General features: G+C 34.6%; 3 protein-coding genes across 5 annotated transcripts; all 3 read right to left on the bottom strand.

The window, feature by feature from the left end:
* Positions 1-68: 68 nt before the first annotated feature.
* LOC123229008 (kinesin-like protein KIN-7N) lies at positions 69-6,505 on the bottom strand. 2 transcript variants are annotated; one of them, XM_044654559.1, is made up of 18 exons: positions 6,307-6,505; positions 6,136-6,225; positions 5,744-5,862; positions 5,522-5,635; positions 5,356-5,437; positions 5,205-5,272; positions 5,038-5,103; positions 4,766-4,908; positions 4,589-4,691; positions 4,366-4,446; positions 4,065-4,133; positions 3,928-3,987; positions 3,678-3,827; positions 2,484-2,765; positions 1,965-2,051; positions 1,382-1,540; positions 1,025-1,294; positions 69-637 (listed from the first exon to the last, which is right to left on the bottom strand). In XM_044654559.1, the coding sequence occupies exons 1-18, from the start codon at positions 6,449-6,451 to the stop codon at positions 200-202; spliced, it is 2,526 nt and encodes an 841-aa protein (XP_044510494.1). In that variant the 5' UTR covers positions 6,452-6,505; the 3' UTR covers positions 69-199. The 2 variants fall into 2 exon arrangements, with proteins under 2 accessions (XP_044510494.1, XP_044510495.1); XM_044654560.1 differs by having other exon boundaries at positions 69-625.
* Positions 6,506-10,284: 3,779 nt separating this feature from the next.
* Positions 10,285-11,116, bottom strand: LOC123230034 (basic leucine zipper 4-like). Its single transcript, XM_044656129.1, has one exon. The coding sequence runs from the start codon at positions 10,924-10,926 to the stop codon at positions 10,501-10,503; it is 426 nt and encodes a 141-aa protein (XP_044512064.1). The 5' UTR covers positions 10,927-11,116; the 3' UTR covers positions 10,285-10,500.
* Positions 11,117-13,164: 2,048 nt separating this feature from the next.
* On the bottom strand, positions 13,165-19,845 carry LOC123228989 (uncharacterized protein KIAA0930 homolog). 2 transcript variants are annotated; one of them, XM_044654531.1, is made up of 12 exons: positions 19,669-19,845; positions 19,204-19,393; positions 19,052-19,126; positions 18,579-18,685; positions 17,759-17,819; positions 17,180-17,239; positions 17,026-17,100; positions 14,804-14,956; positions 14,657-14,711; positions 14,193-14,315; positions 13,533-13,756; positions 13,165-13,400 (listed from the first exon to the last, which is right to left on the bottom strand). In XM_044654531.1, the coding sequence occupies exons 1-12, from the start codon at positions 19,698-19,700 to the stop codon at positions 13,377-13,379; spliced, it is 1,179 nt and encodes a 392-aa protein (XP_044510466.1). In that variant the 5' UTR covers positions 19,701-19,845; the 3' UTR covers positions 13,165-13,376. The 2 variants fall into 2 exon arrangements, with proteins under 2 accessions (XP_044510466.1, XP_044510467.1); XM_044654532.1 differs by lacking the exon at positions 19,669-19,845 and adding an exon at positions 19,505-19,612.
* Between the last annotated feature and the right edge of the window lie 2,165 nt (positions 19,846-22,010).

Here is a 22,010-nt window from a genome sequence, read left to right as displayed (position 1 = left end):
TTTTTTGTTTTGTTTAATCCTGCCGATAAGAGAGCTAACTTGTAGCAATTCTTCAATAGGAACAGAAATAAAAAAAATCGAAATAATTAACAAGTTAAAAATACAACTTAAAATTGGTCTCAGCAATGAAGGAACCGGGAGCTGGTAAGTACCTAACACAACTCTTTTAACTGTGTACATTACATAGAAGATAGGCAAATTAACCCCCTAGAGTTTTGGGTACTTGAACTGGATTTTGGGCTCTCAATTTCTCAATATTGGATTTCAATTCATTGTGGAAAGAAACAAGTGATTTCTGGCGACACCCAAAAGCAACACTGAATTGTTTAATCTCTTCTTCAAGATCTTTCCTTCTCTGAACTTGAGAGTTCAGATCCTTCAAAACATTTTCCTTTTGGTCAGTGATCAGTGCAAGTTTTTGAGATGATTCAGCTACTTCTTTAAGCAAAGAATCCCGTTCTTCTTTCAATAATTGAAACTCTCTTTCCAAGCTACAATATCTTTCTTTAGTAGCCTCCATAAGCTCATTGCCGAGATCAAACTCTTTCTTCAAGCAATGGTACTCTCTGTTGATTTTGTCAAGATCATTTCTCAATGTCTCCTTCCAATCTGGAGCTTCTTCTTCCTGACAGCATCCCTTAATCACATATAAAACTAACTCTTAAAACAAAATGCAAAAGCAGCCTACAATTCTTCAGTTTCAAGCTAAAGTAGTTCCTATGTCTCCTTGATCATTGTGCAAGTTAGCATGCAGAGATGCAGACAGGTATCAATATTTGAGTTATTCTGAATATTCAAGTCTGAAGCCCCATATTATATCATAACTTAGTCAGCAACTATGCTAAATATATATATAAAAAAACGGTGAACATATCTTACACAAAAATGTAGTTTTACTTGTATAACAGAAAAAATTTGAAGAGTATTAAAACCTTGAAAAAGGGAACGAATATCCAAACATCAGGGTACAGAACAAAAGCATTATTACCATGTGATATCTTAATAATTTTGATGAGTCAGCTACCTTGTGATTGCAGCGACATTGAAGATCCTTCTCTTGTTTAGTGTCCACGGCTGATGTTTCTGACAGAACCGCAGCTGTAATTGTGCTTTTCAACCTCTCAAAAAGCAACTTGCAATTTTCTTGAACTAGAGAATCATTCTCTTGGATGTATTTCTGATCATCCGTTGCCGTTGAGAAATGGGATTCCAGTGTTGCAAAGAGGCTTGACCAAATCTCACAGGTGCTAGAGAGCACCTTGGTAGTTGAAGATTTCTCATCAAATTCAAAACTCTATTTGAAATGCATTAGAAAGTAAATATCACTTGAATGTCTGAAGATAAAATTTGAAAGAGACAATAAATAATACACAGGTTTTACCTGCATTGTGGACAGTACATCTTCGTAAAAGTCTTTGCAACTTGCCACAGATTCACCCAGCCTTCGAGGGATTTCTTGGATTTGTAGTACTTCTTGTCTAAGTTCTGATATCTCTCCAGTTAATTGGTCATTCAATTGTACCTGTTCTGTGTATTTTTGCTGCAAAAATATGCACCCAAACATTAGCTACAAATCATGGTAGTATTGATCAAGGAAAAATTAAAAGTTATAAGCAATAGAAATGATGTCAAATCACTTCCATGTATAGTAGATTATGCATGCAAAGAATGATGATTTGATATAACAAAATTGTGGAACTAATTAGCGATATTCTTCACCATTGATAAATATAAAAAATCTGGAGGGGAACAACAAAACATATGTTCCCATTCGATTCTCTGAAAAGAAAATTTTATGTTCTATAATAATAGTTAATCTTTACCAAGTCCCTTTTTAACAAAAATTTATATTCTATAATAATAGGTTCCCATTGAATTCTCTGATAAGAAAATTATATGTTCTATAATAATAATTAACTTCTATCAAATCTTTTTTTCAGATTCAGATAAAGAATTATGCCAACCTGAAATTCATTCTTCTCCTCAGTGACAAGTTCTAATTGTCTTTTGAGCTTCTGCACCTCTTGCTGGTAACTCTGCTTTGAACAACCCTAACAATAATATTTGTGTCCAGATTAAGAAATATATGAAATTATACACATGCTATAATTATTAAGCCACAAAAAGATTGCAACAATTATGATCATCTATCATTGAAAAAGGCTAAACTATGAGTTTAAAGCATTAAAAGATGTATTTAGAATACATAACAGTTAGTGACATGAAGCAAACGATTCTGTATATAGTCTTTAGGAATGAGAAGAAAGTTGTACTTATTTTAGAAATATGACAAACAACGAGGTCAATCATCTTACAAATTTGTGTTTTCCACTCTAACATTGAGACTGGGTAGAAAAAATGGAAAAGCAAATACCATAGGTAAACAAACAATCTGATTAGTGTATTATTGTTAAAAGCAGTATAGATCAGGACGAACAGGAACAATACAATCATTAATAACTACTCTAGAACTGTCCACTCACAGGAGTTGCATCAACTGACGAAAGGGATTGAACTTTTCTTGCAGGAGTAATCAGCAATGAATCCAGATCAGTAATGTGACCTTTGTTCAGTTTCAACCATGTGTCTTCGTCAGCTACATTGCTAAAAGAATCTGGAAGAGGGCTACAATCTGGTAGCCTAGAATAATTTGATCGCTTTGCAACAAACGCATTGGGAGCAGCCTTAAAAGTGGGGGTTCTAAAAACATCTCCGTGGCATAAACTATCGTGGACATTTTCCTCGGGGCTTTGCCTTCTGGAATCCTGCTCCAGCCGGTAAATATTGAATTAATAGAGCCTAGATAGTCTAGAAATATAATAGAAATTTCTAACAGATAAATAAAACAAGAACACATGATAATAGCACAACTAGAATTTGATAAACGCTTCTAATTAAATAGGTGTTATCTTAATGCATAATTTGAGTATGTAAAAGACATTTTCATGGAGACTAGCTAAAACAAAATGAAACAACACCTACATTCAGTACAATCAATTTGGCACCAAGCTGAGTTTATTTAATCTATGTTCTTTTGGTTCTATATGACATCATGCTAGGAAACCTCAGTAATTTTCTGTAAATACAGCAGAATAACTTGAAAACAGCACCAACGACCCAAATAATCCAAGCAAGGAAGATGTGCCAATTCCGACTAATGCTCACGGAGTACTCTACGGAAGTGCAATCAGGTAGTGATCACTTTTGACAAACCACAAACAAGCAGAAAAAGGTAACATTGATAACCACCCAAAAAAAAAAAAAATTGTCTAGGCACTGCTCTCTAGGGCTGGATTCGAGCCGAGCCAGCTCGAGCTCGAGCTCGGCTCGGCTCGGTTCGAGCCCGAAACGAGCCGGGCTCAGCTCGGCTCGATCGAGCCCGACTTGGCTCGGGTTGACTCGGTATATTTTTTAAAAAATTTTTTTATACAGAACGGCGTCGTTTTGATCCATATATATATACAAAACGGTGTCGCTTTGATATAATAAACGAGCCGAGCCGAGCCGTTACCGAGCCGAGCTGAAAACTAGCCGAACTCGAGCCGAGCCGAATTCTGCTCGAGTCGAACTCGAGCCGAACTCGAGCCGACCCTTAAAAAGCCGAGCCGAGCCCGAGATGGCTGCGAGCCGAGCTCGGCTCAGCTCGAATCCAGCCCTACTGCTCTCCATCAGTATACCTGAGATGAGCTCCTACTCTCTGAGGAAGTGACGAGATTACTGAGACTTTGAATTCTCATCTGTTGCTCCATGATGTGCTGCTCACGCTCTTTGTGCGATCTCCTCTCCTCTTCTAATTCCAATTCTAGCTTCTCACGTTCTAGTTCATACTGTAATTTCAAGATGACCCGATTTAGTTTATTTAATATGTAAATCGTGCTTCAAGGTCGAAAGAAGGGCCAGGCTTCGTTTCTAAAAAGGAGAATTTACCTTAAGCATGTCATTCCTCAATTTCAAAATCTCTTGCTCTAACACCTCGGCATGAGATCCCTATATAATACTTTGAGCAAGTTAGTTTGTTTTGTATTCTCATCTGCTGTTCATAACGGATACTACATGATCATCACCTGAAGTTTGCTACGTAACTCCTCTATTTCTAACTTCTGTCGCTTCAGTAAAGCTGCATCTGTCAGAATCTGTAACAAATTTATCCATGGTTACACTTCATATCAAAGTCCACTAGATGAAATACTGTAATAAAGATGAAAATAAAACAATCAATAAATTGAAAATAACCCCATAAGACTGCACAGCTAAGACCGAGTATTTTTAGTGGTTAAAGGGTTTAGTATCAAGTCCATCAAAATTCTACATCCTCCGGCCAATTATAAAAACACAGAGATGCATATTTGACCAGTGTGAACTAACCTCATTCACTTGAGCACAGTTGGTTATGCGCTTAGCTCTGCTAGCAAACTGGAGAGTTCCCTTTGTTTCCTCAATATGAATCTGAATGTATCACAATGCACCACATTAAACGTACATGTTGAACATATAATGCCCACCCTTTTCTCACCCCTTGCTCCTCGCCTCAGAATTAAACGGTGGTAAATGAAGATAACACAAAATCCGTACTATAAATTAATTGTACCTCTTCTGGTGCTATGGTGCAAATAATTGAAGTTTTGGCATTACCACCCAATGCCGGTTGAAGTATTCGAGTTAACTTACTATCTCTATAAGGAATATGCCCCCTGCATTAGCAAAATTTTCTAATAAATATCTTTGTTTAGCATATGAGATGATTTACATCAGGAGAATCAAATACCTCTGCTTTGCTCCATCACTAAGTTTGTTAATCACATTACCAAGAGTCATTAAGCTCTTGTTTATGTGCTTTCCTTCCTTTAAACGTACTCCATCAGCTCCAGTTTTAGCAATCCTCTCTGAACCAGCTAAATCCACCAAATTCTAGATGCAAAGAAAAAAAATATTTGTGGGACAAAATTTTGATTTGTATACTATCTAATACAAAAGGCAACTATCATATACTTCTTTTTTTTCATAAATAGACACAATGATGGGGAATGAAAAACAAACCAGGACTGAGACACGGATGGCATCAGTACTTGAATCATGGGTGTCCCTCCCCTTGCTTTCAATAACCTGGTATATAAATGAAACAATGAAGAATTATAAATAATTTTGTGAAATAAAATGAACAAACAAATGACGCCTTTTCCTCAAATAATACATCAGAAACCTACCATTCTGAATATAGTGTGAGATCTGCTACTTCGAACATTCATGTTGGTCTCACCAAAGTGCCTATTAACTACAATAAACCAAATAAATATGAGCTGGGTTTTATTCATATTCAACGGAAAGAACAGACCCGAATTCATGTATTCTTTCAACCTTCTCCTGACTCAATAAACTTAAGCACTTGATCAGCATTATTGACAATCTCCTCCCTGAGGCCTGAAACAAATATCCCACGCTAGAAAACAAGAAAATCAGTTGTTTTACATATTCTAAAGAAACTACTGGGAAAAAATTTTAGAGTTTTGATAGTACTAAAAACCTCCAAACTCTCATGTATTTGCAATTTCTGATTCTCTACAGCAAAAAGATCATTAATTTCTTCATTGTAAATCTCCATGTAGGAAACTCGAATCAGAAATTCCCTGTCTGAAATCTGAGAATATGAAATATAAGAAAGTTTAATTAAGTTATTTTTGCTGCTTTTGTAATTGCGAGCACGTATTATACTTCAAATTTAATAACATCCATAGCTGGTGGTTACCATTTGTATTTTCTCAAATATATCTTTAACAGCCAAGGGAATGACACCTGGGTTAGTTGGGGAGCCATTCATGGTGAATGTCTTGCCACTGCTGGTCTGCCCATATGCAAATACAGTTCCTGTATATATCCAAAATAGTTATTTAAGTAATCATTTGATTGAAGGCTAGAAGTGTCTCAACTTTAAGCAATACTTTTAGGCAAGGACCTAAGATTTATGACTAACTAGCGACCAGAATCTTAATCAGAATCTTCTCCATTGCGGAACTAATAAGCAGTATTCTTTATCGGAATCTAATTCAAATTTCTCAACCGAATCGTCATTAAAGGGCCAAAACAGTAACCTCATAGTCGATCTGAAGAAGATTAAAAAACAAAAAAGAAGAAGATTACCGTTGAAACCCTGGATAGTAGCGTGAATGATGTCCTTGGTAAGGAGATCGTAAACTCTATCGTTTGAGCAAGTTTCATCGAAAACATGATCTTCATGCACAGAGTCAACAAATTAAAACTGGTAACAAAGAAAATGAGTGAACAAAATGGAGAAATTCAGGTAACCATTACCAAAAGCGTAGGAGAGGCCGGATATAGGGGTTCCGTCTTGCCTATGAAGAGATACACGATTATCTTCGACCTTCCATAAGGTTCCATGGAAGGCTTCTTCTGAGACAGATGGTCTTACTCTCACTGCGACACAGATCTTCTCCATTTCAGTTTTACTGTGCGCCTTATCCACTCTGTGATTTAAAATTCCAGGTTGGGCGGGCTTTCTATCGCTACCAGGCAAATTTGATTTCAAAGTTTTGATTGACGGGAATGCCCTTGACGGCGTATTTTATATTACACCCTATTAGCACATTTGGGCCGTAGAACTTGCGGAGATGGACTGGACGTTAATTGGGCTGATTTAAGTGAAATATCAAACTCATCTTCAAAATAATATATTTTAGTGCCTCCCTTGCCACCCATCCCCCTCATATTAGGCCAATAAAGAAAAAAACCATAAAAATCGATTCGCTGTAGGTTTGGATATGATTCAAGCTAGTTTGATCTCAAAAGTCAGTTCGATTTAATTTAATTTGACTCAAATTTATTTAATTTAGATTTAAACTAAACTTGAACAACAAAATTGATTTGTTTTTTAAATTGAGACAAACATTAGCTAAAAGATGTTTGACTTAGTTTTATTTGAATTGTTAGCTTAAATTGTCGGTGAAATGTTGGTGACTTGATTTGATTTGAATTCATAATTTGAATTAGAAGTTCAAATTTGTGGTTTTGTTTGTTTCAAATCAAAAATTTCGAATATTATTTAGATAAAACAATGTCATTTTTTCAATAAATCATGAATCTAAATCATATATTCGAATTATTAATTTAGGTTGAATTGAATTATAAATTCAAACTATTGATTCAAGCTATTAAATCGAGACAAACTTGAACTGAATCGAGCTGAGTCCTTTTTACTTGAGTTGAATTCGAATCGAATTTAAATATAATTATTTTTTATTCAAACTGAAGTCAAACTCGATCTGTAGGGGCATAGTCCACAAAATTACGAACTGTGTTAGGCACACTAACCATACGAGGTCTATCGGGATTCTTAGGATAAGTCTGTGAGCCAACCTGTTACGATTCATTAAAAAATAATAAAAATTATTAATAATTAAAAATTAATTAAATATAAAAAAAAATTGAAAATATAATCTAACGGAGCTAAACCATGCTTGCAGACCGTGGCCCATAAGGCCTGTCAATTGATGGCCATTAAAACAGCACGGTCTATTGGTGTGGCCCGGCAAAGCCCGTCTAGTGTGGGCCTTGGCTTTTTAATTTAGGCCAAAGAACTATTTCCCACCCAAGGTATGCGCATTTCTCAAATTTTCTCTTGATAACTTTGAAAATCTCATTTACCTACTCATACATAGTTAAAACTAACGATTTTAAGGATAAAATTATTATTTTGTCTGTATTATAAAAAATAAATTTAAATTTGATTTATTTTCCCTCTCAAAACCCTAAAAACTAATAATTTCTTCAAACTCAAGTTTTAAAAAACAACATTTTTCCCCCTAGGGTTTCCAATTTTCAGATCCAATTTTTCGATACCATTTCTCTCTCTAGAAACCTCTCGGCGATGACGCTTCCTCTCCGACAAGATTTTCTTCTGACGGCTCTCCTGGGAGTAGTCATCAATGAAGACGAGGTCTTCGTCGACGAGGAGTTTTCGTTGTCAATGAGGAGTCTTTGTCGATAATCGCTCTCAGGAGAGCCACTGAAAGAAGACCATACCGGAGAGAAAGAGCCTTTGCCTGGAGATTGTCGAAGAGAAAGAAACGACACCGAAAAATTAGATCTGAAAATTGGAAACCTTAGCGGAAAAAATGTTGTTTTTTAAAATTTAGGTTATAGTGAAATTATTAATTATTAATTTTTAGGATTTATGAAAGAAAATGATATAATTGATGAACTCAATTAATTTTAATAGTTTATAAATAAATAAATAAGATTTTCAAAATTAATAGAGAGTAACTTAGGAAATGCGCATACTTTGGGTGGGAAATAGTCCTTTGGCCTTTAATTTATGCATGCCCGATATATGAAATTAGTGCTCTCTTTTCATTCCTATATTTTCTCGGGAAACTTCCCGAGAAGCTTCCCAGAAAAGAAAAAGAGACACACTGGCAATTAGTACATCATACATTGGAGCCAACCATTGAATGACATTTACGTCAATGATTCGAATGACAAGAAAATTTATGTGGTAGAAAATAATTGGATGTCTATCTTTCTTTTCTTTAGTGGTTGATGATCAAATCCCTTTCCTTTCCTTCCCTTTTCTTTTCTTTTCTTTTCTTTTCTTTTCTCTAAAATGATACTTTGTTGATTTGATGGGGGTTACGTGTCTCATTATCTGAATCCATTCCTTGCACCTGGAAAACTGGAAATAACTTGTAAGGCCCCAACCCTTGGGACATAAACACCATGCGTCAACTTCAGATTTAAAATATAGGCCGAAGAGGTTATATTCCACCCAAAATTTACTCTTTCAAATTTTTACCTTTTATTTTTCAAAATCATTTTACTCACCCATAGATGGATAAATTTAACTAAATCTATTAGTTTTAAAATTTTATTTTATTTTTTCTTATAAACCCTAAAAACTAATAATTTTTTTTTAGATCAAATTTTAAAAAATAACATTTTTTCTTCTAGGATTTATTTTGTATTCTTCGATAGCTTCTCCCTTTTAAGGCTTTTTCTCCTTTCAATGGTTTCTTTATTTCCAACTCTCCCTTTGGCTGGACGTCTAAGGTGGAAGGCGATGTTTTGTCTTTCACCTTGGATGACTGGCTAAAAGAAAAGATGGGAAGAGAGAGACTATTGAAGAAAGAGAAAGTCTCGAGAGAGAAAAGCCATTGGAGATGGTGTCTGAGAATGAAAGTAAACTTGGAGAGAAGTGGGGAGAAGAGGAATGTTACTTTTTTAAAATGAGATAAAATTTAAATTTATTTTTAATATTATTGATAAAATGACAATTTTATCTTTAAAAATAACCGATTGAATAGTTTATAGGTAAGTAAAAGGGTTTTTGAAAAATAAAACGAGAGAATTTGGGGGAAGAGTAAACTTCAGGTGGAAATATGTCCTTTGGCCTAAAATATAAGTTAATTGTATAGATCAATTTTCAGAAACAAATTGTTAACCACTCCAACAAAATTTATATAATTTTATTGTACCATGATTGACTAGAGCACAGCACCTAAATGAAAGAAATATATATAAAAAAATGTCTTGGAAGGAGACTATATTCTTGCTTTTTGACCTGCGTGCGGATAATCTAGAATTGGTTCATTGAAACTTCCAGATTCTGAAAGTAGCACACCATTTTTTGCATTCCTTTTCTTCCATATTCGTCGGAGGAGCTTAAAGCTATATACATTACAGGTGTGCTTAAAATCAATACAGTCTGCAACAGTCAACAAAGTTGCCATTACCGGGTAGAGATAATTCAAACTCCTCGTTGTAATGATAATCAAAAGGGAATCTTGAATCTTCCACATATTCTAGGGAAGGCAATTTACAAGGGATTTTCAAATCTGAAAAGAACTTAAGCCAAACCTTTTCAGCCTTATGACAAAAGCTGAACTGATCAAGTTTCAGTGGTTAAATGCCATCATTCACAACAACCAAAGATGCACGTGTTAAGTAGATTAACTTTAAAGATTCCTACTGCTACAGTGCCCCGAGCATTCAATTTAGGCCAGTTGGGATGGGATGCAGAACTCTGAAGAAATAGAAGATATTGATTTTACAACCTCTGAATATTATAAGTTCCAGTTAAATTTTACCTAAAAGGAATAACTTTAAATATTTAATCGCATGGCACATGAATCTCAGTATGATTTCTGGGGCCAAGACTTGAAAAACATGGCAAAGCAGAAGACCCCACGTGCTTTGAAGTTTTGTTGTTCCTTCTTTGGACAGGAAAAAAGATGTTAACAGTAGTATCTTGACTCTTAATTATGAAAGAACATCGCATTTACTGGTTGGCAATAGAAAGATGATTATAATTACTAAATTAATTTACATGGGATGATCAATCATTAGCTGCTGCTCAACTACCATTAATATTGTCCTCATAATTCCACCACATTTTTCTTCCGAAAAAACAATTTTATTTTTTGATGGACCCACGAGACTATTTGGTCCAACATGCATGCATACAGAGAGAGAGAGCTCTAAGTTTTTTTAGGTTTATTGTGAGTGCATGGCAGCTGAAATTTGGTTTAACTGGGAGAGTTTTCCCCACAGAGCTACAAACTCAGATGTTAACTGCTCATTCTCTCGCCATACTAGTTGACTCTTACTCAAAGCCCAGCTTAATTTGGTTTTCAGCTCTCGGTTCTGTACTTTCAACTGGTTCAACTCCTCCGTCAGGTTCTCTAAATGCCTCTTCTTTCGCCAGCGGGACCGCCTTGCTGACTCCCGGTTTGATATCATGCGCCTTCGCTTTTTCTCGTCAACTGTGTAGGCCTCTCGGTTTGACCCCTCCGAGCCGGAGTTTGGGGTACCCGAATCTTCTGATGATAAGAGAGACAATAGTTCTTCAACCTCATCACAGGTGAACCCGGTTTCAAGAACCGGTAATTGAAAGGACACATCTTCCACAGAAAGTAACATCTATAAATAATGAAAAAGCTAGCAAATTAATCGAGAAAAGAGAAAGAAAGATTGAACAGGAGAGAGGAAGGGAGGAGGAAAGGGAAGGAACAAGTGTGAGGGAGGAGGATTTATAGGGAGAACAAAGGAGTGGTGGGGGCCCTGTGATGAAGGAAGGTTAGGTTGGGCTAACTTACTCACGAAGAATCAAACAAAAACCAGCATAAAAGCAAACTTGGATTGTAATGTTGATCAGAGTCTCATGACTCATGAGGCATGCAGATGGTAATAAAGCTCTTCAATAAACTAAATAAATATTTTGAGACTGCAAATAAACTTAGTTTACGTGTACTTTTGTCGGTGAAATGTTGGTGTCTAATTCTATGTAATCTGGCCCCAACAGCATAATAGAATCAGCTACCGTCCGTCGACACATAAGAAAATATTGAATGAAAGATTCTGTAGCAGTTTTGGGGGCATGAATTGTTATTCGTAAGTTTTGATGGTTGTTTTTTTGTGGACGAAACCATGCAAATGTTCTACAGTTGATTGATGACAAAAATTAGGCCAAAGGACTTATTGCCTCCACCACAAAACAAAACCCAACAACACACCACACCGCCCTCCCCCTCCCACCTCCCCCACCCCCCCACCGCAAAATTGTTATTTTCTCACTTTTTTTTCTGTTAATTTTAAAATTTTCATTTACTCACATAAACGATTAAAATTAATTGAGTCAATTAATTTTATTATTTCCTCCTCCCCTCTAAACCCTAAAAACTAATAATATTCTCCTAATTCAAGTTTTCAAAAATAGTGTTTTTTATGATATCCTTATATAAATCTCACATCGACAAAATACAAAAAAGATATTGAGTTTGTTTGTACTCTGTCTATAAATTTCACATCGATTAGGGGTGAAAGAATTTGACTAGTTAAATACTCTATGAGATCTTTAAACTATTAAAACATATTTTAAGTTATAAATCCCAGAAGTAAAACCATGATGAACTATGAATCCAAAGTGGTCAATATATTGATAGTAAGTAAATGAGATTTTCAAAGTTAATAAAGAAAAATTTAGGAAAACAACATACTTTAAGTGGGAATAAGTCCTTTGGCCCAAAAATTAAGAGTAATACTATGTAGACAAATAATAACATGTTGATTAGATAATTAAAAATTAAAAATAAACTAATATTCAATTATATAATTACACGTTATTATTTATATATATATAATTTTATTGAAAAATTAAAGTGAATCTTCTCCTAATGGCCTACAACTTTCTGTACGGGTTGGGTTCATGTGCAACGCACTAAACTTGACCAATTCAAGTATATATAGTTTGAGATTCCTGGCTTTACCATCCACATCGACTGATCTTGCATTATATATGTTAATTATCTTTTCATTTCAAGTAAATTAAGTTTTTCGATTTAATTTTTGGAATTTTCTTTGAAGCACTACGATAACGATTTTAGAATAATTACAATTCCCTTTTTTTTTTCTTTTGGTTCCAATTACAATTCTCACTTTTTAATTGAAAAATGACATTTTTTTCATTATTTTCCGTTGAAATCTAACTTTAGTTTTAACTATCAAAAAACTATTTTTGTCAGTTTACATAATATATAAATATAATTTACACTACTAAAGTACAACCAAATTAAATTTCTTTCACAATCTTGATAATTTATCACTCACATTTCTATTTTCAATTGAATAAAATCAAACCTGAGCCTTAACTCTCATCAGCCCTGAATCCGCAATTGCACTAACTAGAATTGAAATCCTTAATACATAATTTCACTGAAATTGTGTGATTCAATCGAAACTGAACGATAAAAGTGCAATTCCAATTGAAATGTTATCATTAGGATGCAATTTTAGCTATAATAAATGACACAATTCTGGTTGAATTATATCATACAAATGTAGCTAAAATCCCATCATTTTGGTATAATTCTTCTTAGAATCACATCATTTTGATACAATTTCAGTTAAAAGTATCATTGACATGGCATGACTGATGAGGACAGGTGTGAGAACGCCAACTTCTATTTTGGTATCACGTGGTTTGGCTTTGCTACTTTGTGAATGCAACTTTTTCGCCTTTCTTTCCTTTTTATTTTTATTTTTTTCCTTCTATGGCACGGAATTTTATGGAATTCGTGTGCTAAATTCGAGATATTACCTTCTTCCATTTTTACGTTACTCTGAAGTTCGACATTCCGATTACTAATGCTTAGGCGATAATGAGCATCGGCAATTACAATTGGCACTGCTACATTTCACTACAGTAATTACAATATAAATACCCACCAACAACAGCGCAAAGACACGCTTGACCAAACACCAAAACTAGATAGAGAATTTCCATATACAATTTAGGTTAAAAAACTAATCCCTCACTTACTGGAGGAGAGTGCACCATTTTTACGATTTCCAGGGGTGGCTATTTACGTCAATCACAACGTCACAGGAGGATTTCCCTGAATTTGGCAATCATAGTGAAGAAAGATTATTACTCCACAGAGAATGCATGAAAAAAATGGCACTACAAAAAACCATATCCAGATAGTTAAACACCACATTAACTACAAAGTGTGAAATGATGATCTCACCTTGAACAGAAGATCATAAGCAATGTTTTCCCAGGGCAACGATATAGACATCAGGCAACATTTGAGGGGTATCATCTCGTCCTCGGAAGTTGCAGAGGCAGCTGCATACGCATGCTTTGCTGCCACAGATGCAACAGATGCTGCTTTACGAAAAATTGAGCCAATTCCAAATCCTCTCTTTGATATAACTGGTGAAAAGGGGCCTGAATCCTGCTGGCTTTGATCTGATGTAGTAGTAGCTATAGTTAGCCTTTACTACAAGCTTTAAATATACCAGTCATATATAATCGACCAATGTCACATATATTTTGCATAAACAATTCCTGAATCCTGGGCCTGTAACCAGGAGTCCAGAACCAACAAAATGGGAAAAAGGGTGAAAGAAGGGGAAAGGGGCGGAGGGTTGGTTGTTCAAGTAGAAGTTCAGAAAATACCTAGACAAATAGTTTGTTTGTTTGGATAATTGTACAAAATAGTTCGGTGTTACTATTGTTGTTTGGACAACCCACTTATATCATCAACCAAAAAAAAAACAGTTTGGTATTAACTGGTTAATCCGGAACTATTGGGTTCATAATAGATCTATATACAGTGCAACACTGTCAACAGCATTAAAGCATAACACCGATAAATTTAGAGGCAATGAATTGTTTTAATTACCTGCTACACCAGAAACAGCAACTTCAACTTCCCCACGTCCTCCAGGGCCTTTCATGTACAGTCTGTCTGTTTTGCTGGGGGATTGACCAAGTGAAAGGAGGCTCCCAAATCTAGATTTTCCAGCTAAAATAACACAGAGAGGGGGGCGGGGGATGACAACTAATAAGGAAATGCTGTTTAAAAAGTTCATTTGGTAAATGCAAACTCCTTAAATCTACAAGCATAATCACTTGATTCTCAATTTGCTGCTCGTGAAATGGGCTAGCAAATTGTAATTATAAAGCCCATTGAATCTATGAGAATATAAGGCTTATCAATATAGACTATATTTATAACCATACATTTGCTACTTTTATAACCCACAGATAGCATAATTCAACGTAGGAAAAGAGCAAAAAGAAAAGCAATCAAATTCAATAGGGAATATATATGGATTACAAAGAAGCTAATCCACCCATCTTTACCATCATATGCATCTCGAACCATTTGATAGCTGACAAATCCAGAGAAAAGGGTAAGCTGCAATCACAACTACAGACAAGTCAATTTGAATGTCTCAAGTATTTAAGAAGTGTTATAAAAAATCTACAACGAAAACAACTGACAAACACCTTTGTATTTCCCATCTTTCCAGAGTTAGTATCAATTCTCAGAGGTGCATTATTACTAGAACTGCTATCGTGTGACTCTTTTTCAGTAGGAAATGCTGCTCCATCATGTGCATTCAGAAGCACACAGTAGCAGTGGTCCGTGTCTGACAAGACCTGAATAGATCAGCGGGAAATTATTTCCGAAAAAGGTAACAATAATCACGTTAACAACAATATTTACGTTCCACTCTGTTAATTAATCTCACCACAAGCATACAAAAATGATAATTGAGAAAGTCAAGTACTTTAAATTATGGGAGCAACTTTGTAAGAAAATATTATAAGTAGATAAGTAATAGAATTTATATCTTGTTCTGTTTATCCATATCTTATATATAGCATCTTGGTTGTATGCATATTGATAACAAGGCAGTGTAGTTTTAGATTGTGATACGAACCTTAGGAGAACCACACCTCAAAAGCTAGCTATTGAGATGGGAGAGCCCAAGGCCATATAAACCCCACATTAGTTGTCCATACTTTCCAATGTGGGATCCAAGTCCCATACCTTGCATTTAGGATCGTAACATACCACCACGCTCCGCAGCCCCGGCGCCCACGCGGGCTGGCTGTGCGCTAGCTCCCTACTAGCCCCGGGCGAACACTGCAATGCCGGCGTCACCACCCGCGCCGCACGATTGCAACTGGGAGACATGGTGATGGCTCTGATACCAAATGATACGAACCTTAGGAGAACCACACCTCAAAAGCTAGCTATTGAGATGGGAGAGCCCAAGGCCATATAAACCCCACATTAGTTGCCCATACTTTCCAATGTGGGATCCAAGTCCCATACCTTGCATTTAGGATCGTAACAGATTGACTATCGTTAGGCCTCTGATTATAGCAATGTATCATAAAAAACAGTGGAAGGATAAAAAATTGAAGGTCTACAGAAGGAGCACAAAAGATATGAAGTAGCAAATGAGAAGGACAACATCTAAGGCAAGAGAGAAGAGTTAAATAAGGCAAGAGTGGCCTTCAAATTAGTAATTTAGGGATAATAAACAAAATTACGTATTGAAACTAAGATTTAGGAAACATGGATTATTTCTGAACATTGATGATGGAGTAACTTTGATACGATACATAGAGCACCTTTGTGTCGATCTTAGCGTAGCATTTGGGTTATTATTTTATATTATTTTACTTTTTGGTTGTATTTGCTTACTTTATTCAATAGAAAGGGCATTTCGTGGACATGGCAACATGGGAAGACCAGGGAATTCTTTAAACACAAATTTCATCATTCAACCTTGTGGACAAAGTTGTTACTAAGAGGGAAGAGAATGCTAAACCCTTGATTGTAGCAACGTATCACAAAAGACAATGGAAGTATAAAGTAATGAAGGTCTACAAGAGAAGGACAAAAGAATAGAAGTAGTAGATAAGTATAAGGTAGGGTTGGATTCGAATCGAGCTTGGACTGGTATTGTAGCCGAGCAAAAATGACTAAAACAACGACATTTTGATGCATATTGGTTAAAACAACATCGTTTCACTCATTTTATATAGAAATTTTTCACGCTCACGAGCTTAGCGAGCTGATCACCCCAAAAAGCTCGAATTGAAAAATATTCAACTCTCAGACTCGAACTAAGCTCATTTCGAACTCCAACAAACTCGATTCAAATCCAGCTCTAGTATAAGACAAGAAGAGAAGAGTTAGATAAGGCAGAAGTAGTTTTCAAATTAGTAACGTAGGATTGAATAATACACAAGATTACCTATTTAAACTAGGAGTTAGGATTGGATAAGGGAAGAGATTGACCAATTTAAGCAAGCCAATGTTGGTAAAGGAAATAATGGATTATTTCTCAACATTGTTGACAGAGTAACTCTACTACAGTAGGTGGAACACCTCCGGTCCGATCTAGGCATAGTGTCTAAGTTATTTATTTTATATTATATTATCTTTTGGTTGTATTTGCTAATTATATAATCAAATTTCTTCCTGTTATTTGTTTATCACAATTTAGGTCCTATCAACTACATATTTTTCCATTCTATTTCTCAACAAAGCACCAGAAATAACATAGAACACATCTTACTACAAAACCTTGACCTTTTGGGGTGATGTAACTGAAAGAATATAAAGAATCAATTAATATGAAACATAGGTAGAATGGCTTCAAAAGAAACAGGCACACCATATCCAACTACCTCTCCAGGAACCTGCTTACCACTGCATCGAAAGTGGAGTCAAAATCATCGACTGCAAAACAGATATCTGGATACGCAGGTGTAGTCTCTACTTCCTGCATAGTCAGATATGGTTACCAGAAATTCAAGATAAAGTTTAATAGATCACATTTTATTGAAAATAATGAAACTTGCCTTCTTTGAGTCCAAATGAAAATTTACACGACTTGGAGATGCATAAACAGTTTTTACAACCTGCAGATGCCACAGGCCATAACAGAAAATTAAATTACTGGGCACGAAACATGGAAGCTTGCAAGAGAAAAGTTAGGTTTGCATGATCAATTTTTTACACAAAATTTATACAGTACCAAATTTACACCCTTCATAGATAAGCACATCATACAAACTTTTAAGAGGATTATAAATTCAAGTCATGTGAGCCAAACCATCTCCAACCCATTCAAAACTTGTCCTAACAGAAAGAGATCACTGGAATGATCATGCCCACAGAAATAAATGTTAGTAATGATACTCCTCTTCCAGAAAGAACTGAATTGGCCCAGCTTACCATACAAAAGTCAAAATACACAACACTTCTTAATTGAAAAACTATTTTCAATTCTCCCACAAAAGTCAATTCTTCTAGAGGTTAATCAGAATAGATTCCCCTTTTCAAAACATGGATGAACACAAAACTGTACAAATGTAATGACAAGTGAAGAAAATATATCCTCTACATTATTTTACACATTATTTGTACTAAATAGGCACCTTGTATATGGGAGACAACGGTGCATTTTGCCCAGCTTGATAGTTCTGAAGGACCCTGTGACTGGAAAAAAAAAAAAAAGAATAACAAGAAGTAATTCAAATTTTCTCAAAAGATCACAAAGAGGAAAAATAGCAAGAAAGAATCCTAAATCAAAAGTTTGAAAAACATGGCTAGAAAATGTTATCTCTTCTGGAAGGAAAGAATTAAACAACAGCAGTGAATCAAATACTTATTTAACCCATATAACAGTACAGAAGTTTTTGATGAACACTAACACAAACTCATCAAAATTGTAAAGAAACATTTGCAACAAATTGAAGCATGTCATCAGCAAACTGTATCTCTAACGTTTGACAGTACCTATTGTCATGCATGTGAAACAACATGAAAGTGCCATTTCATACAAGTTTCAAAGAAACAAAGATTGATCTCTTCCCGGGACAAATAATTTTGAATCGAGATAAAATCAAAGCAACCAAAGTCATGACATCTAGACATCCCACAGAAGGAATAAAGAGTCAAATAAACATAATAAAATAATACAGTGGATTCCCAAAAATATCCTCACTAGTCTTTATTCACATTTGTAACTAAATTACCACTTAGATGACATTCAGACATTTCACATCGCATAACACTCCAAAAGTTTAAACCTAATTATCAATATTAAATGCTGACAACTGACATACAAGTGAACTGCTTACCAAAGTCTTAAAGTGCAAACTTCAGAGACATACAGATGCTGGAAGCAAAAGATTATTGATGAAACTTACTGGAAGAAGACAGCATGCAATTCAAAAAACAAGAAAAAGAAGTTACCTGCAAATTGCCACTGTTACCGAGAATGAAGTATGGGCTATCATGTTCAAATAAAATGAGCGCCTCCAATCAACCTCAATCGAGTTCTTGCCAAGCAAGTTATCCAACTATTTGATTAAAAAAATAAACAACATTATTTATGTAAGGCAACTGAATGATCAATATTGATGATAAGCAGAAGACCCATGTTCAGAAAAGTTTTTTGCCTTAAAACAATGCATACCACAAAACTAATATAGTTATGCCCAAGGATAGACCAAATAATCTGTAGAAATGATAAGACATATCCAAAATTTTGCAACAATAGAGACAAGTAATATTTTCCCATAGCAAACATTCCAAGAAGATAAAAAAGAAACTCAAGGAGTCAAATCTAAAGAATTAGTTTTAACTAATAAAAATGAAAACACAACCCAGAGGCGATCAAGTATCCAAAAAAAAAAAAGTTATCTACGTTTTTTTTTCTCTTTTACCTTGGATGCCCACCTGCGTACAAAGTATGGAGGGACCTCTTCCGCATTATCATTGAAACCATATCCGTGCAAACCCTTTATCAGCATAATTTAACAATATTAGTGAAATGGAGTTAAAGCCCCACGTGAGTTCATCCAAATCAATGGCCTACCCTTTTCCGAACGAAAAATAAGAGATCATCATCCTGTCGTCCTCTAGCTTCCTTACTACAAATAAAGTACAAATTAAAAAGATCGTGCCAAAATCCAGAATCCATTTCAATGTCTTCGGAATCTTGCTCATCTACTATGGTTTTGCCGATCAAATTCGAATGCTTCTTCACCATACTCAATAACTCTTGCCTAACAATGCAAAAATTAAACATTTCAAATCGTAAAACAGTTATTTTCTTAACAACCAATACCATAACAAAATTTATACAAAATTCAAACATTCAAATCAACTTCACTAACAATGATAATACAGTAGGTAGTTACGTAGACTGAAACTAACAAGTTTCACCGAATGCAACATTCAATTCAAATTTGACAACACTAAGAGAAAAAAAAAAAAAAGAATTACTTCTGAAATTGAAATGAATAAACCCTACTTGACGTGCTAATGAAAATTTTCATACCTGGAAGGAGTTTCTTCTTGATCAGCAAGCATGTTTGATTGACCGTTGATTCGATTCTTTGCGTGAGTTTAATGATAAATGTAGACTAGGGTTTTAGCTGTAAAATGTTTTCTTCTTGTGTAAAAACTGGCGCGAGAGTTGCGTGTTGAGATCTGATGCAGGGAAGCAGTAACTTCTCCTTTAAATTGTCAAACGGGCCTTGATTCAAAGAGGCGCTCGTTTTGACTTTCTTGGAAATTATCCCATGCAACCTGTAGCGTGAGAATGTAATAAGCTGAAGCGTCTGATTGATGACAGGTATCGGTTTAAAGAAATTGTGATGAGACGAATCGTGCGGTGATGACCGCAAAAACATTTCTCTGCAGTTGATGCCAACAAGGCAGAGCTGCCATGTGGATATGGCTCTATTGTGCTTGTGGGCTATCCGATGAGAGTGACAACTAACAACCATTTTGTCGCTCACACCAGTTTGCCTTGCAAGTATTCGGCCCAATATTAATCTTCAAAATATAAGCCCAACAGATTTTGAGCACAATTATATTTAAATCCAATGGACACGGGACACCAAAATTAGAGGTGAACAAAATAATTGTTTAGTTGCCCGCAAGGGTGGTTTGGATGATAAAAACTCTACAATAGCATTCTTGAATCTTGATTGACATGGTTAATAATTACGAGACTAGTCACTTAAACCAAAGGTTTTACTATTGAATGTAGTTAATTCAATCTCGAATAGACAATATAACTTTGATAGAGTTTCTCATTATAAAAAATAATAATAATAATTGTGTAATATCAAAGTCGGTGTCAATCTCCAACGCTTTGGTTATGGTTTCTTTATAGAATTGATTTAATATTATCAATTTTGGTCAAAAAAATGATAGAACCAACATTCTATAGGCGAGTTTTGATTCATGACTTTAAATAACTGAAATCAATACGATAATCAAATCCAAAATAAAAATTGGGGTATCTAATCAGATATCATTTCTTTAAACTAATATAACAAAATAAAGTTGTTGTGTTATAACACATAAAACACCACAAAACATATCATTCCACTTAGCCCTACTCATGATGTGCTCGACTTTTCCATAAACCCTACAATTGGTTTTTTGATTTTTCCTTAAATTTGATCTCTTGAATTTTCTGTAAACCCTAAAATCAATTTCTCAAATTTTTTTCCCTTAACTTGATTTCTTGACTTTTTTTTTTTGTAAACCTTACCCTCTCATTTACTTTTTCCCATTGACCACTCCAATCTTTCATGTTTACATTATTCTTAACTTTCTTCCCAACTTTCATTCGTTATAGATGAAAATAGAGAAATTATCTTAATTAATTTATTTTAAAATGGTACAAAAACCTTGAAGGAATTAATCAGAGACATCCTTGAAGCATATCAAGACTATAAAGGTATGCTTGTAAAAAATGCAATAGGAAATTAGCTAAAATTTATGTTTTCGAAAAAGAAAGTATAAAAAAAATAATAATAAGTTTTAAATACCTAATTAGATATTTATATTATATACATATACACACACACACACACACACACACACACACACATATATATATATATATATATATATATATATATATATATACCAAATTACATAATAAACATTATCTGATTATATTAATTAAGTACGTAAAATTGGACTTGGAAATAAGTGATTGGATAAAATTAAATTATTATAATCCATGTCTAAATTTCATTAGTATATCTATTTGGCTATAAGAAAATTTAAAAGGCATAGCATGAGGCATGCATGTGGGATCAATTATTTTTGGTGTCTTTACTTTTCTTTTCTTTCTTTAATAAGATTTGTCTGTTGTTGTAAAAGAAAGAATAATAAGTTTTAAGGTAACAAAATACAAAATATTATGCTCAAAATGTATCAACTAAAGTTGAAGTTTTATTCCAAATTGACCAAATTCAAGTTAAAAAAAAAAAAAAAAAACTTTAACAAGAAATAAAAAACACATCTAGTTTATTAAGGGGCACTAGAAATAAAAAATCTTTCGTGGGTCATCTAGGAATATAATAAGCTCAAAGGACTTTGAGGAAAATCAATCATAACAAGAAACATTTCTTATTATATATATATATATAAGGTCACTTCATGGAAAATAGGAAAGTTTGAAGGAAATCATCGATTACTTCACAGAAAAAATAAAGGCTTGCTCGCTCTTTGATTTGTGTTTAAAGCGCCACATTCTCCTAGTGAAGTTTTCTGGTCTTCTATCATATATATTCGACCAAATGTATCACTGAAAAGGAAAATTAATTATTTCTACATAGGGCAATTATATATTTAATTAAAATTATTGCCCACGCT

Source organism: Mangifera indica, chromosome 11 (assembly GCF_011075055.1).
Source record: "Mangifera indica cultivar Alphonso chromosome 11, CATAS_Mindica_2.1, whole genome shotgun sequence".
Taxonomy (NCBI): Eukaryota; Viridiplantae; Streptophyta; class Magnoliopsida; order Sapindales; family Anacardiaceae; genus Mangifera; species Mangifera indica.
This window is presented reverse-complemented; position numbering and strand designations above follow the sequence as displayed.

Excerpts from the sequence above, each read along its gene's own strand:
- LOC123229008 (XM_044654559.1), bottom strand. The coding sequence starts at position 6,451 with ATGGAGAAGATCTGTGTCGCAGTGAGAGTAAGACCATCTGTCTCAGAA. Across the intron at positions 3,828-3,927 it reads TGAGGAATGACATGCTTAAG|TATGAACTAGAACGTGAGAA; the intron begins GTAAATTCTCCT and ends TTGAAATTACAG. Across the intron at positions 2,766-3,677 it reads AGAGTAGGAGCTCATCTCAG|GATTCCAGAAGGCAAAGCCC; the intron begins GTATACTGATGG and ends CGGCTGGAGCAG.
- LOC123228989 (XM_044654531.1), bottom strand. The coding sequence starts at position 19,700 with ATGCTTGCTGATCAAGAAGAAACTCCTTCCAG. Across the intron at positions 14,957-17,025 it reads ACTCCACTTTCGATGCAGTG|GTCTTGTCAGACACGGACCA; the intron begins GTAAGCAGGTTC and ends TGATCTATTCAG. Across the intron at positions 13,401-13,532 it reads CTTATGATCTTCTGTTCAAG|GGAAATCCTCCTGTGACGTT; the intron begins GTGAGATCATCA and ends TGCCAAATTCAG.
- LOC123230034 (XM_044656129.1), bottom strand. The coding sequence starts at position 10,926 with ATGTTACTTTCTGTGGAAGATGTGTCCTTTCAATTACCGGTTCTTGAA.